Raw genomic sequence first — 13,586 nt, 5'->3', positions numbered from 1 at the left:
GCCCTGGTTGCAGGTTTGGTCCTCTGTTGGGGGAGGCGGGAGGAGTGTTTCTCTTTAACATCAATGTTTCTATATCCCTCTCCCTTCCTCCCTCCCTCTCTAAAAATCAATAATAGTGTATTTTTGAGAGAGAGAGAGAGAGAGAGAGAGAGAAACAGACAGACAGACAGACAGACAGACATTGCAAAGGAGTTCCACTCTATTGACAAGCTGATCAAACAGTTTCACCACCCACTGGCTGCGCTGCAGTCATCGGCTTATCTGATGCTGACTATGAAATAAGTCAAGTCAAGTTTATAAGCCTAAAGTCCCAGAATGTCAGAGTCCAGAGGGATGTTACAAACCACCCAACCCTGTGTGGACCAGATAAATGATGCATTAGGTCCTCATGCCTCACTACAGACTCTAAGCCCTCCCACAGTCATTCCTGCATCCAGTGTTTAATAAAGGCCTATGGATGTAGGTTTACATAAAGAATTAAAAGGGCCCCTTTCTGCCCCACAGTAAGGCTCCATAAGCACAGTAACAACTAACAGAGGAGGCTGCTGAGTTTAACAACGAAAGATCTCATTTTAAACCCTCTCTTACCTGCACAGAACCTTGGGCAGTGTGGCCCTCCACCTGGGCCTCTGTTTCATCTTCCTTCTTTGCAGTAGGGATAATCCACTTTGCTGTTATGGGAATTACATGAAATAGAACATAAAGTTGGCTAATGCATGACAAGGACCCCAATAAACATGGTATCTTTTTTTTTTTAAGTATCTTTTGTTTTGGGTGTTGTTTTTTTAATATTGCTATTAATTTGAGAGAGAGAGAGAAATGGAGAGGGAAAGAAAGAGAAACATCCATCAGCTGCCTTCTGGATATCCCCCCTATTGGGGACTCAGCCCACAACCAAGTCATGTGCCCTGATCAGGAATCAAATCAGCAACCTTTCGATGCGTGGATGATGCCCAATCAATTGAGCCACACTGGCCAGGACTGTTTCTTTAAATAATATTCATTGGATTTTTACCAATTAAAAAAGTAATTCATGTTTATGGAGAACATTTAGAAAAAGACTGAAAACCACAACAGAAGGGAAATTACCCCGTAATTTCAGCACCCAAGGATAAAATTGTTGGTTTCCTTCCATGTATGTACTTCCAGCCTTTATACATGTCAGCATACAAATTGTACTTTCCCATGAGCTGTATTAATAGTGATTGAGAGGCTGCCCATGCTAACAAATTTTAACTCAATTACCTACTAACTAGCTCCGGGACCTCGAGAAGGTTACCTTCCATTCTCCTCCCCACATCTCTCACACACACACACACACACACACACACACACACACACACACACCAGTGATGGCCTCCAGCGGACACATGCAGGATGGACAGCCTACTATAGTATGGAGAATACAGTGTAGAATGGCGCCCCCTAGAGCAAGGCACTGTCTTGCCTGGCTGCCTTTGGAACAGTGACTGTTGAAGGAATAACTGGAAAATGATGGTTATTAAGCATTTAGCCCAGTGGCTGGCACAGAGTGAGCTTGTTAAATGGTATCTACTATTCTACAAACATGCCCCATGGTTTTGAAGAGAGGAGGTTCACAGAGACCTTGTGTTCCCTGTTCAGATTTGATGAATGGCACCTTAAGGATGACTTGCTGGGACCACGTCCAGCTGAGAAATGCTTCTCCCTGTGCCAATCCTGCTCAGCCTTAGCTTTTGATCCTTGAACTTCAAAATCCCTCTAAATCGCCTTAAAGCAGGGAAGGCCCAAGTACACCATCTGCTTTCGGCTTTATCCATCCCCCTCAAACTCCTCCTCCTCATCCCATTCAGGTGTCCAGCTTGCAATCCCTCCAAGCCCTTTCAGAAGTGTTGCCTCATTTGATCTGCTTTTAAAGCCTCAGTAAGAAGCTACAGGAGGCATCAAAATGGAGCCATGGCTGCCTCCGGCTAGTGGTTTCCCAGGACTGGGCCTACACTGCTCCTCAGGTTCAGTACAGAGTTGAGTGGTGTGCAGAATAACTTGAAATGACAGCTAGATTTGGCACAAGAGTCTGTGAATTATACACTCAGTCAGTCAGTCATTGAGCAATTGCTTATTTAGCCCCTACTATGTGTCAGTGAGGACGGTATTCCAAGTTCACTTCTCTTTCAACCATTCAGGCTCCTCAAAGAGGAATTCCCTCAATTTAGGGCAGCAAGTCTTCAACACCCTCCAACCCTAGCTAATCTCCCTTTTTGAAAAAGAGCAGACCTTGGACCCACCACTGTCTCTACCACGACATTCTATTTATAACAAACGGTACAGGTTTTTAAATAGTGATAAAAGCTTCCTTAAGTATTTTTAAAATTTAGATATCAAAAGTGAGCTAACTCGGCCTTGGCCAGTATGCTCAGTGGTTAGAGTGTCAGCTCGCAAATTGAAGCGTTGCGGGTTCAATCCCTGGCCCCAATTTGGGCATATGCGAGAGCAACCAATGTGTGTGTGTGTGTGTGTGTGTGTGTCTTACTCTCCTTCTCTCTTACCCTCCAGATAGATAGAAAGATAGATAGATAGATAGATAGATATTTCTCTGTCCTGCTCCCTCTCTCTCTCCCTTCCATTCTCTCTAAAAATCAATGGGAAAAATACCCTTGGGTGAGGATTAATTTTTTTTTAAGTAACCTGACTTAAAGAAAGGCAGTAAAAACAGGTGGTCCAAGGGCAGTAACTGATGCTTGGAAACCATAGACGAGTGAGGTCTAACCATTCTAGGGTTGCTGACTCCTTCAAGCCCATGGTGACAGCTGTGGATTCTCCCCCAAGAAAAATAGGTGAAAGTCACATACAATTCCAGCTGGTTCAAGAACCACCTGAGTTGCCGAACCGGTTTGGCTCAGTGGTAGAGCGTCGGTCTGCGGACTGAAAGGTCCCAAGTTCGATTCCGGTCAGGGGCATGTACGTTGGTTGCGGGCACATCCCAAGGTAGGGGGTGTGCAGGAGGCAGCTGGTCGATGTTTCTCTCTCATCAACGTTTCTAGCTCTCTATCTCTCGCCCTTCCTCTCTGAAAAAAATCAATAAAATATATATTTTTTTTTTAAAAACCCACCTGGGTGGGACCCATCTATGGGCCTATATTGAAAAGAGCGTGTGTGGCTGGTGTGGGTCAGTGGTTTAATGTTGACTTATGAACCAGGAGATCACAGTTCCATTTTTGGTCAGGGCACCTGTCCGGGTTGCGGGCTCTATGCAGGAAACAGCTGACCCAAGATTCTTTCTCATCGGTGTTTATGTCTCTCCCTCTCACTTCCTCTCTGAAATCAATAAAAATATGTTCTTAAATAAAGAGCAGTGAAGTAAGAGTCCCAATATGTGGTCAGCACAGATCTCAACCTCTTGGCCTCCTTCCTCATCTTTGTAGCAGTAATACTGGCAGGGATGGCAGTGGTAATAGTAGTTGTGTTGGAAGCAGTCAGAATAGCTGCACAGGAGTGCTCTCAACATGCCTGGCACTGACCAAGCCCAATAAGCTCATCTCATCCATGCACAGAACTGTCGCCCTCCCTATTTTCCAGGCAACAGCCACACCAGGTCATGTAGCTTCTCCAAAGCCACGCAACTGGGAGCCAGATCTGCCTACCTGTGGCCTTTAAACAGATCCTTAGCCACTAACCCCAATGCTCCAATAAGCGTTTGTGGAACCAACTGAACAACTTAAATAGATTTGATGGTCATTCTGCCATTTCCCAGCTGACTGCCCTTGAGCAAGTCACCTATCCTCACAGAGCTTCTGTGAAGGAAGGTTACCCAGCCCTGGCAAGCCAGGATTCTAAGTCACAGGGCAGGGAGCCTGGACCATGTCATAAGCGAGAGAAGTGGAGCCAGGCTCAGGGACACGCACAGTGAGTTTGTGGCCCTGTCACAGAGCCAGCAGAGCGCTGACTTCCAGCAGAGAGCAGGCTTCCAGGAACCTTCAGTTCCTGTTGCTATTTACTCCCCTAAGGTCTGTTTGGATGCCCAGCAGAAAAGATCCTTGCCACCCATCCTCTTTCACGCCAAAGAGGCTCAGCACCTTCCTCAATTAACTAGGCTTTTTGGCTCCCACCAGGGTGGCCAGTGTGGCAAACAGGGCCCCTATTCCCAGTAACTACGATGCTGCTAGGGGGAGAGGGAGGAGGAAAGGGGCGGAAATATGCAAGGAATCCCAGGCACCAGCTGGCCCAGTCCCTGCCCTACACTGCCCCTGTGTGGTGAGTCCAGAGAAACTGACTCACCCCTGCAGGGGTGGACAGGGCTTCCATCTCAGACCTCACAGACTGACTCTAAGGCCAGAGAGGACCTAGATCAAACGGCTCACCCAAAGGAGGGACCCTGAGGCCTGGAAAGGGAAAGCAGCTTACCCAAATGATACATCGAGTCCCCACACAGAGGTCTCACGCACAGGCTTCCTGGAAGCAGGTTTCCACCACAGTGATTTACAGAAATAATCATCATTTGGTTGTGTTAATGCAGAGGTGGCAGGCCCCTGGTACTCACACACAGCCGATGCGAGAGCCAACCGCTGCCACCCACCAGTTCAGAAGGCAGTCTGCTGGCTGTCAGTGCTTTTGCTTGAGTGTGGAACTGGCCTCGTGATTACTAGGATAGGAATTAATTCTACAGAAACACTAAAACGTGCAGAAATCAAAATGCAAGAGGCTTTTCCTGACTGCAGTTTGTAACAGCTGAAAATTGGAAATCACCTATTTGGCTATCATTTGGAAAGGGGTAAACTACTGTGTATCCAGACAGTAGGCTGTAATTCACAGGAAGGAGAGGGTGGGAGTGGTGCAGCACCATTATGTCCTGACTTGGGAGAGTGTCTTATATGTATTCTAAGCAAAGAAAGCAATTTTGGGAAAAGTATGTGTATGACTCCACTTTAAAAAATATCCTAAGAGGATAAAAACAAAACTATTACTGGTAACTCTGGTCCCCTCTATTTGAACTCTATATTCTAAAGTGTTTTTGTGCAATGTGTAATCTTTTAAAATTCAGCATGTGTTGCTTTTTTAGTTTAAGTAAGTGAGGTTCTCTTTATAGGCTTTATTTTTAGGAGCAATTTCAGGTTCACACCCAAATTGTCAAGAAGGTACAGAGACTTCGCATATATTCCCTGCAGCCACATGTGTATAGCCTCCCCCATTATCAGCCTCCTTCACTGGAGTGGTTCATACCATCTCATCATCACAGGTCTGGGTTAGCATCATTCTTATTTCATTCCCATTCCTCATTCCCATTTCCCTCTGCCTCCACCTTTGATCATTCATTTTGTGTTTAATATGTGTGGGGGGTTTTTTAATTTGAAAGTAATTTTGCAAAATGTGTGTGGTTGTTTGACATGTTACTTAGTAGTATTGTTATAAATCTCATTGTCTCCTACTTTTTTCTTTTCTTTTTTCACAAAGAACAATGTATGTAAGACCTTCCCATATTGTGATATGGACTTGTCAACCGGGGCCTCTACGTGCCACACAGTCTCCATGCTGTGCATCTACCCCACTCTGCCGTCCCATAATTCCTTGTGAGGGACCCAGGTTTTCTCCAACTCCCTATCACCACAACAGCACTGCCCTGAGCACATTCATACATGTCCCTTATGGACGTATGTAAAGACTCTTTTGAGATCTAGGCCCTAGAGCAGAGCTGCTGGGTTAGGAGGTGTGTGTAGACTTAATTGGATCACGTGGTGCTAGAGTCTTCTCCAGGCTTCACAGTCTCTGCCCGCACCGGCCACGCAGAAGGCTCCCCATGTCCCTACAGCCCACCTACGCTTGGTGCTGCCCATCGTCCTAGTTTTTGCCAGCCTAACAGATATAAATTATATTTCTTTATGGTTTTCATTTTAATCTATTGGACTACCTAATACTTTGAGCTTCTTTGTCATGTGCTCATTAACCCTCAGGTTTCCTATTTTGTACATTTCCTGGTCATTTTCTTTGTCCATGTTTCTACTGGGAATGCCGTTTCGTCCTTTTCTTGTAAATATCAACCCTTTACCTGTCTTATTAGACATTGTAAATACGTTCTCCCACCCTTTTTTTGCAGTTTACCTTTTTGGGTCATTTTCCTTCATCCCCAGGTCAACAAGATCTTCCTTTTCATTGTCATATTTTGCTTTTAATGTTTTACCTTTCACGGGAAGGTCTGTAATGTATCTCATATTTGCCATGGAAATAAATGAGCATCTACTTCATGGTGTTCTGTGATGGATAAAACAATACAAGTGAAAGGCCCAGCAGAGTGCCTCTGACCCAAAAGAAGCGTGCAATTGCGGGTGGCTAATAGCATTTTAGCAGAAACTGGTGAGCGTTGCCCCAGGAAATCTAGAGCTATTAGGAGCTTAGGTGCTGCTGAGCTAGAGGAGGAAAGCTTTCATGGGCGAAGAGGGGGGGGGGGGTCGATATTGGCCCTAAAGGTGAATGGAGCATTCATTCCTTTTGAGACGGAAAGGCTAGCATTCCGGATGGAGGGAGGATCCTGAGGTGGGGAGAGGGGGAGAAGGAGGGGAAGGATGCCCAGGTGGCGCCCGTGGAGGGTGTGACTACTCACAAACCGCTGTCTGTCTCTCTGCCTGTGCCCCCCACCCCTTCCCCTGCAGGCTCCCTGTTCTCCACCCTGAAGCCCCCCGACACCGTGTTCAAGGTGGTGTTCTGGCTGGGCTACTTCAACAGCTGCCTCAACCCCATCATCTACCCGTGCTCCAGCAAGGAGTTCAAGCGCGCCTTCCTGCGCATCCTGGGCTGCCAGTGCCGCGCCCGCCGCCGCCGCCGCCGCCGCCGCCGCCGCCTGGGCCGCTGCGCCTACACCTACCGGCCGTGGGCGCGGGCCGGCTCGCTGGAGCGCTCGCAGTCGCGCAAGGACTCGCTGGACGACGGCGGCAGCTGCCTGAGCGGCAGCCAGCGGACCCTGCCCTCCGCCTCGCCCAGCCCCGGCTGCCTGGGCCGCGGGGCGCCGCCGGCCCTGGAGCTGGGCGCCTACCCCGGGTGGAAGGCGCCCGGCGCGCTGCTGGGCCTGCCCGAGCCCCCGGGCCCCCGCGGCCGCCGCGACTCGGGCTCGCTCTTCACCTTCCAGCTCCTGGCCGAGCCCGAGAGCCCCGGGACCGAGGGGGACGCCAGCAGCGGCGGCTGCGAGCCCGAGGCCGACGTGGCCAACGGGCAGCCCGGCTTCAAAACCAACATGCCCCTGGCGCCCGCGCCGTCGTAGGGCTGGCTCCCTGTCCCGGGGAAGGGAATCCTGGCGGGGGAAGGGGCGGAGGGAGGGCATCGCCGGCGCCTGGGGGAGCCGGGCCCCGGGGAGGGGGAAACGGGGGGAGGGGGGTTGGGAGAGGGGCAGCTGCTTTTCTGGCAGGGGCATGGGTGCCAGGTACGGCGCAGAGCTGGGCCGCGCATGCCGAGAGCCTGGGGACCCGACGCCGACCGGGGTTACGCCTCTCTCTCTCTCTCTCTCTCTCTCTCTCTCTCTCTCTCTCTCTCTCTCTCTCTGTGTATATATATATATATAAATGAGGCCCTCTGTACATGTATTTAACTGTGGGTACACGTGCGTGTGTGTGTGTGTGTGTGTGTCCGTGCGTGTGTGTACGTGTGGTGTGCATGTGTGTGTGGGGTGGGGTGGGGGGCAGAGCGAGTGCGCGCCCAGGAGGCAGCGGGAGCCTTGTTCGTCTCGTGACTTCGTACCTCTCAAGCCCCTCTTCGAACTACACTGAACGCTGGCACTTTGGCACTTTGGCGGAGTTGGAAACAAAGTCGGACATTAAAGATCATTTCTCCTGTGCGGCTGTGAGTAATGTGTGATGAGGTGGGGGGAGGGGGTGGCAGGCAGGGGCTGGTGTGACCCAGCCCCTCGGGCCATGCTGTGGGGAATAGTGGTGGGGGCCCCTGGAATCCACTTCTGCCTTTGCCATTACTGCCCTACCCCCACCCACTAGAGCTAAACAGATCTGACCCAGTGGCTGCAAGTGACCCCTGGGACTTGTCCCATAAATCCTGCCTGTCTGCTTTTGGCTCAGCAATGTCTAACTCCTCCTGCTGGCAATGTCTGGCCTGGCCCTGACCGCTAGGACCCCAGGCCTGGGCAGGACCCTAGGTGGGTCTGGCACCTGGGAGGGATGGAACCCTGGCAGAGAAATGGGCTGGTTTCCTTAACCTCCTCCCGGCAGCCCTAGGCCAAACACTCCATTGTCTGCCTGTGCCCACAGACTCTGAAAAAATCCAGACTGCAGAGTTTTCTGGGTAATTATGGATCCATGTGGCCAAGCCACACACCTGGGCACAAAGTCCCTCCTGAGCTCTTCTACCTGGCGGCTGCTGGGAAAGAAGCACTGAGGAAAGTCACACAGAGAAGGTAGCCTCGGTTCTGGCATTAGTCCTATTCCTGTATGACCTCCAGAGTCACATCCCTGCTCTAGGTCTCGGTTTCCACCTGTGTAATGATGGAATTGATTCCAGCATCTTTACTAGTCTAAAAGCCTCCAGTTTGCTAGAAGAATAAAGGATAGGGAGCATTTTTCCTACCTGCAATTAAAAAAAAAAAAAAAAAAAAAAAGCATGAGAGGAATATCCATTCCCCCGTTTTTTTTAGCTCTGCTTACCTTTATATGTCGCCCTTGTTTCCTTTACGCAAATAGTTTTCTCACATCATTCTTACTACTTGAGCACCCCCTTCCCCAAAAAAGGTTTTCCAGCAGTTCTGCCAAAAGAAAAAAGAAAGAAAGAAAAGAAAGAAAGAAAGAAAGGAAAAAGAAGAAAAGAAAAAAGTCCTGGGAAACTAGAGGTTCTGTATTGCAGTCTGCTTTTAGACTCTGATGAATACTGTAGATACAGAAAAATGCACATACAAAAAAATCTACAACATTTTCATGTGATTTCAGGTGACTCGCCCTGTTTAAGATCTGATTAGCTAAATCTGACAGCCCAGTTACTTAAGCCAAAGTGGATTTTCAGAAATATGTAGGCCAAGCCCTCGTTTTTGCAGAGGGGGAGACTGAGATGAATAACGTGACCCCATCACACTAAACTGGACCCAGTACCTTTTACAGTCCCGTGTGTTGCCATCTTGGAGTTGAGTGCTTCATCTAATGGGAAGCAGGTCTCTTCTTGCTCCTGTAGAGAAAGAGGAGCCTGAATCCAATTCCCAAGGAGGAAGAAGCTTGGGTAGTTCTCTGAAAATACTTTGTTAGCGGCGCAAATCTTTCAAACCAGCCTGACACAGAATCCTGATACAGGTGTGGCCCTGCGCGAAGTGGGCCACTTCTTTCTCTCCTTTCTCCACCTCCTCCTCAGTCCCTGCCTCTGGCCTGCCCAGGCACCTAGAACTCCACACAGAGCGGTTTGAAAACTACTGGGCTCGCACAAGTGAATAGGACTGGGCATCAGTGGGGCCTCGGTCCAACTTGGCACTCTTTGTGACCTTGAGCGCTCACCTTGCCTCTTCCGGTCTGTTTCCCCATCTGTCAAATGGATTTGACCATCACAGTCCACCGGGACGCCAAAAGGAGTCAGTGAGGTCATGGTGGTATAAATCCCGAGCAGTAAATCACTAGGCAGATGCAAGTTATAATTTGGACCTCAGATATCCGAAGCCACAGGCACCAAAGGCATTTCCTGAGCCACTCGGTTCTGATGACCTCACGCATTACTGGTATTTGGAGGCCACACACGCAGCAGAGGGATCTGCCTCTTTCCAGAAGGGAGGTGTACCAGGCAGTGGCTCGCATCCCCAAAAAGTGCTGGGTTCCCGATCTACCCCCCGGCCAGACCCCGCATTACCCTGACCTCTCAGGTCATCGCCCCCTGGTCAAGCCCAGCAGGGCCCACAGTTCATCAAGAGCCGTTGGGGCAAACAGGTCCTCTCTACTCTGACCTCTAGCTGGCAGCAAGGCAGCCTACTTTGTTCTCTCCGGCCACCCAGGCACTGCCGAGTCATTTGCTGTCACTGAGGCACAAGGACACATCTGCCAATCAAAGAGGTGAGTGGTTCAGGAAGGTGTGATAACTTAACCCTCCAGATCTGGGCTCAAATCCCACCTCTGCCTTTTAGTAGCTGTGTGACTTTGGGATCTCGTGACCTGGGTCTAAACCTCACTTCCCTTAACTAATAAATAAGGATGATAATAGCACCCACTTCATAGGAACATTTGGAGGGTCAAATAAAAGCATGAGGGTGAAACACCATGCCAGTCACTACGATAGCATCTGACAAACAGTAGCTATTAACAGATGTATTAATTATGCAATTATTTACTTTGACATCAAAAGTTTAGAAATCTGAATAAAAAGACAAAATAAATTTGGTAGGGTTTTTTGTTGTTTTTAACCAGATTCCAGTGTTTTAGGACTCAGGGCCTACCTTGAAGAAAAAAGACACAAGCTCATGACAGTATAGGAATTTTGTGTCCTACAGTGTGAAGAAGCATATTACTCAAAGAGGTGATCGACCTACACTAAGAGTAAACATGAAATTTAGTAAAAGTTATGAGTTTGTTATACCATAACAGGTAACTAGAAACGAAAGGAAGACTTAAGATTTCTACCTGGTCTGACCCTGGAATTCACTTCCATAACCGTTACCCTAGTACCGAATTGGTACCCAACAAGTGTTTGTTCTCTCTCTACAGAGCTGGTGAAATGCAGGGCAAGATTTAAGGTCTGGCACCTACTGGCCTTGAGTTGCAAAGTAGACAGAGGGCATGAGAGGAAAAAAATAGAAAATGGGGCCAGAAAGGATATGCTTTGTGGTTTCATTGTTTTCCCCCAGCTTTCCTGAGGTACCATCATTGATCAATAAAAATTGTATATATTTAAGGTTATAAAACAATGCGATGTTTTATAAAATGGCACTACCACACTCAAACCAATTATATCCATCACCTAACATAGTTACCTTTTTTGTGGTGAGAATGTTTAAGTTCTACTCTCTCAGCAGATCTCAGGTTTGCTATCCGGTGCTGTTAACCATCGTCACCTGCTGTGTGTTAGGTCTCTAGAACCTATTTGTCTCACATGATGGAAACTTTGTACCTTTGACAGCACGGCCCCTGGCACCCACCTACTCTCTGCTTCTATGAGTCAATGTGTTTAGATTCCACGTGTAAGTGGGGTCATGCAGTATTTGTCTTTCTGTGTCTGGCTTATTTCACTCGGTATAATGCCCTCACAGGTTCATCCCGTTGTTGCAAATGGCAGGATCTCCTTCTTTTTTAAGCCTAAAAATATTTTAAATTAGGACAGGCAGCTTTCTCCTGGTCAACCTTGAGGCCCTCCAAAGTTTGTTTAGCGTTGTGTTAGTTTGCTAGAGCATCTGTGGGCTGATGGCTTCCACCACAGTAATTGGTTTTTTCACAGTTGAGGCTCCAAGTCCCAGATCAAGGTGTCGGCAGAGTTGATTCTTTGAGGCCTCTTTCCGTGGCTGATAGATGGACGTCTTCAGCGGGTGACCTCATAACCTTTCCTGTGTGTGTCTGCGTCCAGATGTCCTCCTCTGAGGACAATAAGCTTATTGGATTAGGGCCCACCCTAAAGCCCTCATTTTACACCCCTTCCCTCCTTAAAGACCCTGGCTCCAAATGCAACCGCATTCTGAGGTACGGGGGTCCAGCACTTCAACATATGAATCGGGGGGGGGGGGGGGGGGGGGGGGGGGGGGGGGGGGGGATGAGGAACGACACAAATCAGCCCATAACAAGGATCAATATCTCAGAACCTTGGGACTAAAGCCATAATGTTAGGGCACATCAATGAGGTAGGCATTCGTAGTGTCTCATTTTTAGGCTTAGAAAAGTTTAATAGTCCAGACGATAGGGCTTTCCAGGTGGAAGAGGCAAGGGTTTGAATCAAAGAGCCAACCGACCTTGCTCTGCACACTCCGAGCCTGGATAAGTCTCTGTGTGTGGAAGGAAGCTCTTCTCACCTTCCTGTTTCTTCAGGGCCCTTCTCCTCTCCCACCAACCCAGCTCTGCCCTCTCTCCGGTCTGGGGCTTTAAAAAACAAAAGCCAGGAAACCTTTTACCTGCTGACACCCTGAATGCCCTCTGTTCACACCTCACCCGAGACTTGGAAGCACAAAGCCTGCCGCCTGCTGAATGAAGGGAACGCGGTGGGGGTTGGGGATAGAACATGAGTGAACAGCACAAAAACCCATCCAGTGGCACCACCCCAAGGTCCCATGGATCCCCATCGGAAGGGTGAATCGGTACTGACATGCTTCCTGTGTGTGCATGCTGACCCCGCCAGGTGTGGAGAGGGCCAGTGCATACAGCTAATGCAGCTCCAGCTCACCCCCTCCTCCTCCTCCCCCTCCCCCTCCTCCCCCTCCCCCCCCCCCCCCCCCCCCTCTCCTCAGGCTCTTGCAGAGCAGGACTGGTGAGAGAGCCTCTGCTGCAGCATGCAGGGTGAGGCGGCCTCCTCCTTCCCCTGCTGATTCCAGGTGGTCCTTAGACCGCTGTACTTGAGCATGCACCCCTCAGGAAAAGCACCCCGTTTTACTCCCCCTCGAGACCCCCTCCAGGGACCCACGTGGCCCCACACTGAGATGGAAAAGCTGCTTTCTCCCTCCCCCCGGGGCGAGTGTTGTAAGCAGCTCAGGGAGCCTGTTCCCAGAGCTCAAGCAGCAATTGCTTTCCTGCCTTTTAAACCACGCCGGGAGGTTTCAGTTTCCTCCTTTTGCAGGCTCGTGCACATTTGGTGTTCAGCTTGTTTTCTTCCACCGCCAGCAGCTCTGATCGCGGGTCCCCGCGGAGGGGGGGGGGGGGGGGGGGGCGCGGGTCTCTCCCGGGGCTCAGCGGGCGGGCGCCACAGCGGCGTCTCCAGCAACGAAGACGCAGGCTCTCGGAGCTGCCCCTCGCCTCCCGGAGCGTGGCGCCCTTCCCCCGTACGTGCCGAGACTGGGAAACAGTCCTCAGACACCGCAGTGTCCGAGACCGAGGCCGCTCCACGCCCCCTTCGCTGAGCAGGTGCTTTAAGGCGGACCCGGGCGCCACCTGCTGGCCGTCGCGCCTAGGCGACTAGGAGCAAAGTCGCTTTGCCATTCAGCTTGCTCCGTCCACTTCCTCGGAGCCCCCTATTGGTGTCTCAGCCGCAGCCAGACGTTCTAGAAATCTGGACTAAGAAAACTTGGAGTTGTGTGTTGGCTTCAGGGGATCTGGGGACCTCCTAAACCGTAGGTAGAAGGTAACATCTTGGAAGAGTGTAGTACAGCTTTCATGAGTCGAGCTACTGTTTTATTTTATTTTTTAGTTACTTTATTGATTAAGGTATCATATATTTGTCCTCATTAACCCCCCCATTCCCACCCCAAACCCTTCCTCACTCATACCCCCACCCCCCCTGTTGTCCATGACCACTGGTTAGGCTCATATGCATGCACACAAGTCCTTTGGTTGATCTCTCCCCTTTATCCTCACACACACCTCCCCCCTCCCCCAACCTTCCCTCTGAGGTCCGACAGTCTGATCCGTGCTGTTCTTGTTCATCAGCAGTATTTGTTGTTCATCATTTCCCCTGGATGAGTGAGCTCACGTGATACTAGAAATACACTCCTGTTTTATGATCCGGGGACCCCATGTCCA

At 49.8% G+C, this 13,586-nt stretch overlaps 1 protein-coding gene across 1 annotated transcript in view; it reads left to right on the top strand.

Annotated features, from left to right (window-relative positions):
* The window catches only part of ADRA1B (adrenoceptor alpha 1B), a 46,383-nt gene extending 38,588 nt beyond the window's left edge, over positions 1-7,795 (top strand). Inside the window, exon 2 of the mRNA XM_036424074.2 lies at positions 6,621-7,795. Within this exon, the coding sequence (XP_036279967.1) occupies positions 6,621-7,225 (605 nt within the window). The 3' untranslated portion in view covers positions 7,226-7,795. The remainder of the gene's footprint in view (positions 1-6,620) is intronic.
* The last annotated feature ends 5,791 nt before the right edge of the window (positions 7,796-13,586 follow it).

Source organism: Pipistrellus kuhlii, unplaced genomic scaffold (assembly GCF_014108245.1).
Source record: "Pipistrellus kuhlii isolate mPipKuh1 unplaced genomic scaffold, mPipKuh1.p scaffold_m20_p_8, whole genome shotgun sequence".
Classification (NCBI taxonomy): domain Eukaryota; kingdom Metazoa; phylum Chordata; class Mammalia; order Chiroptera; family Vespertilionidae; genus Pipistrellus; species Pipistrellus kuhlii.
Note: the sequence above shows the minus strand (reverse complement) of the source record. Positions and strands in the feature narration are given on the sequence as shown.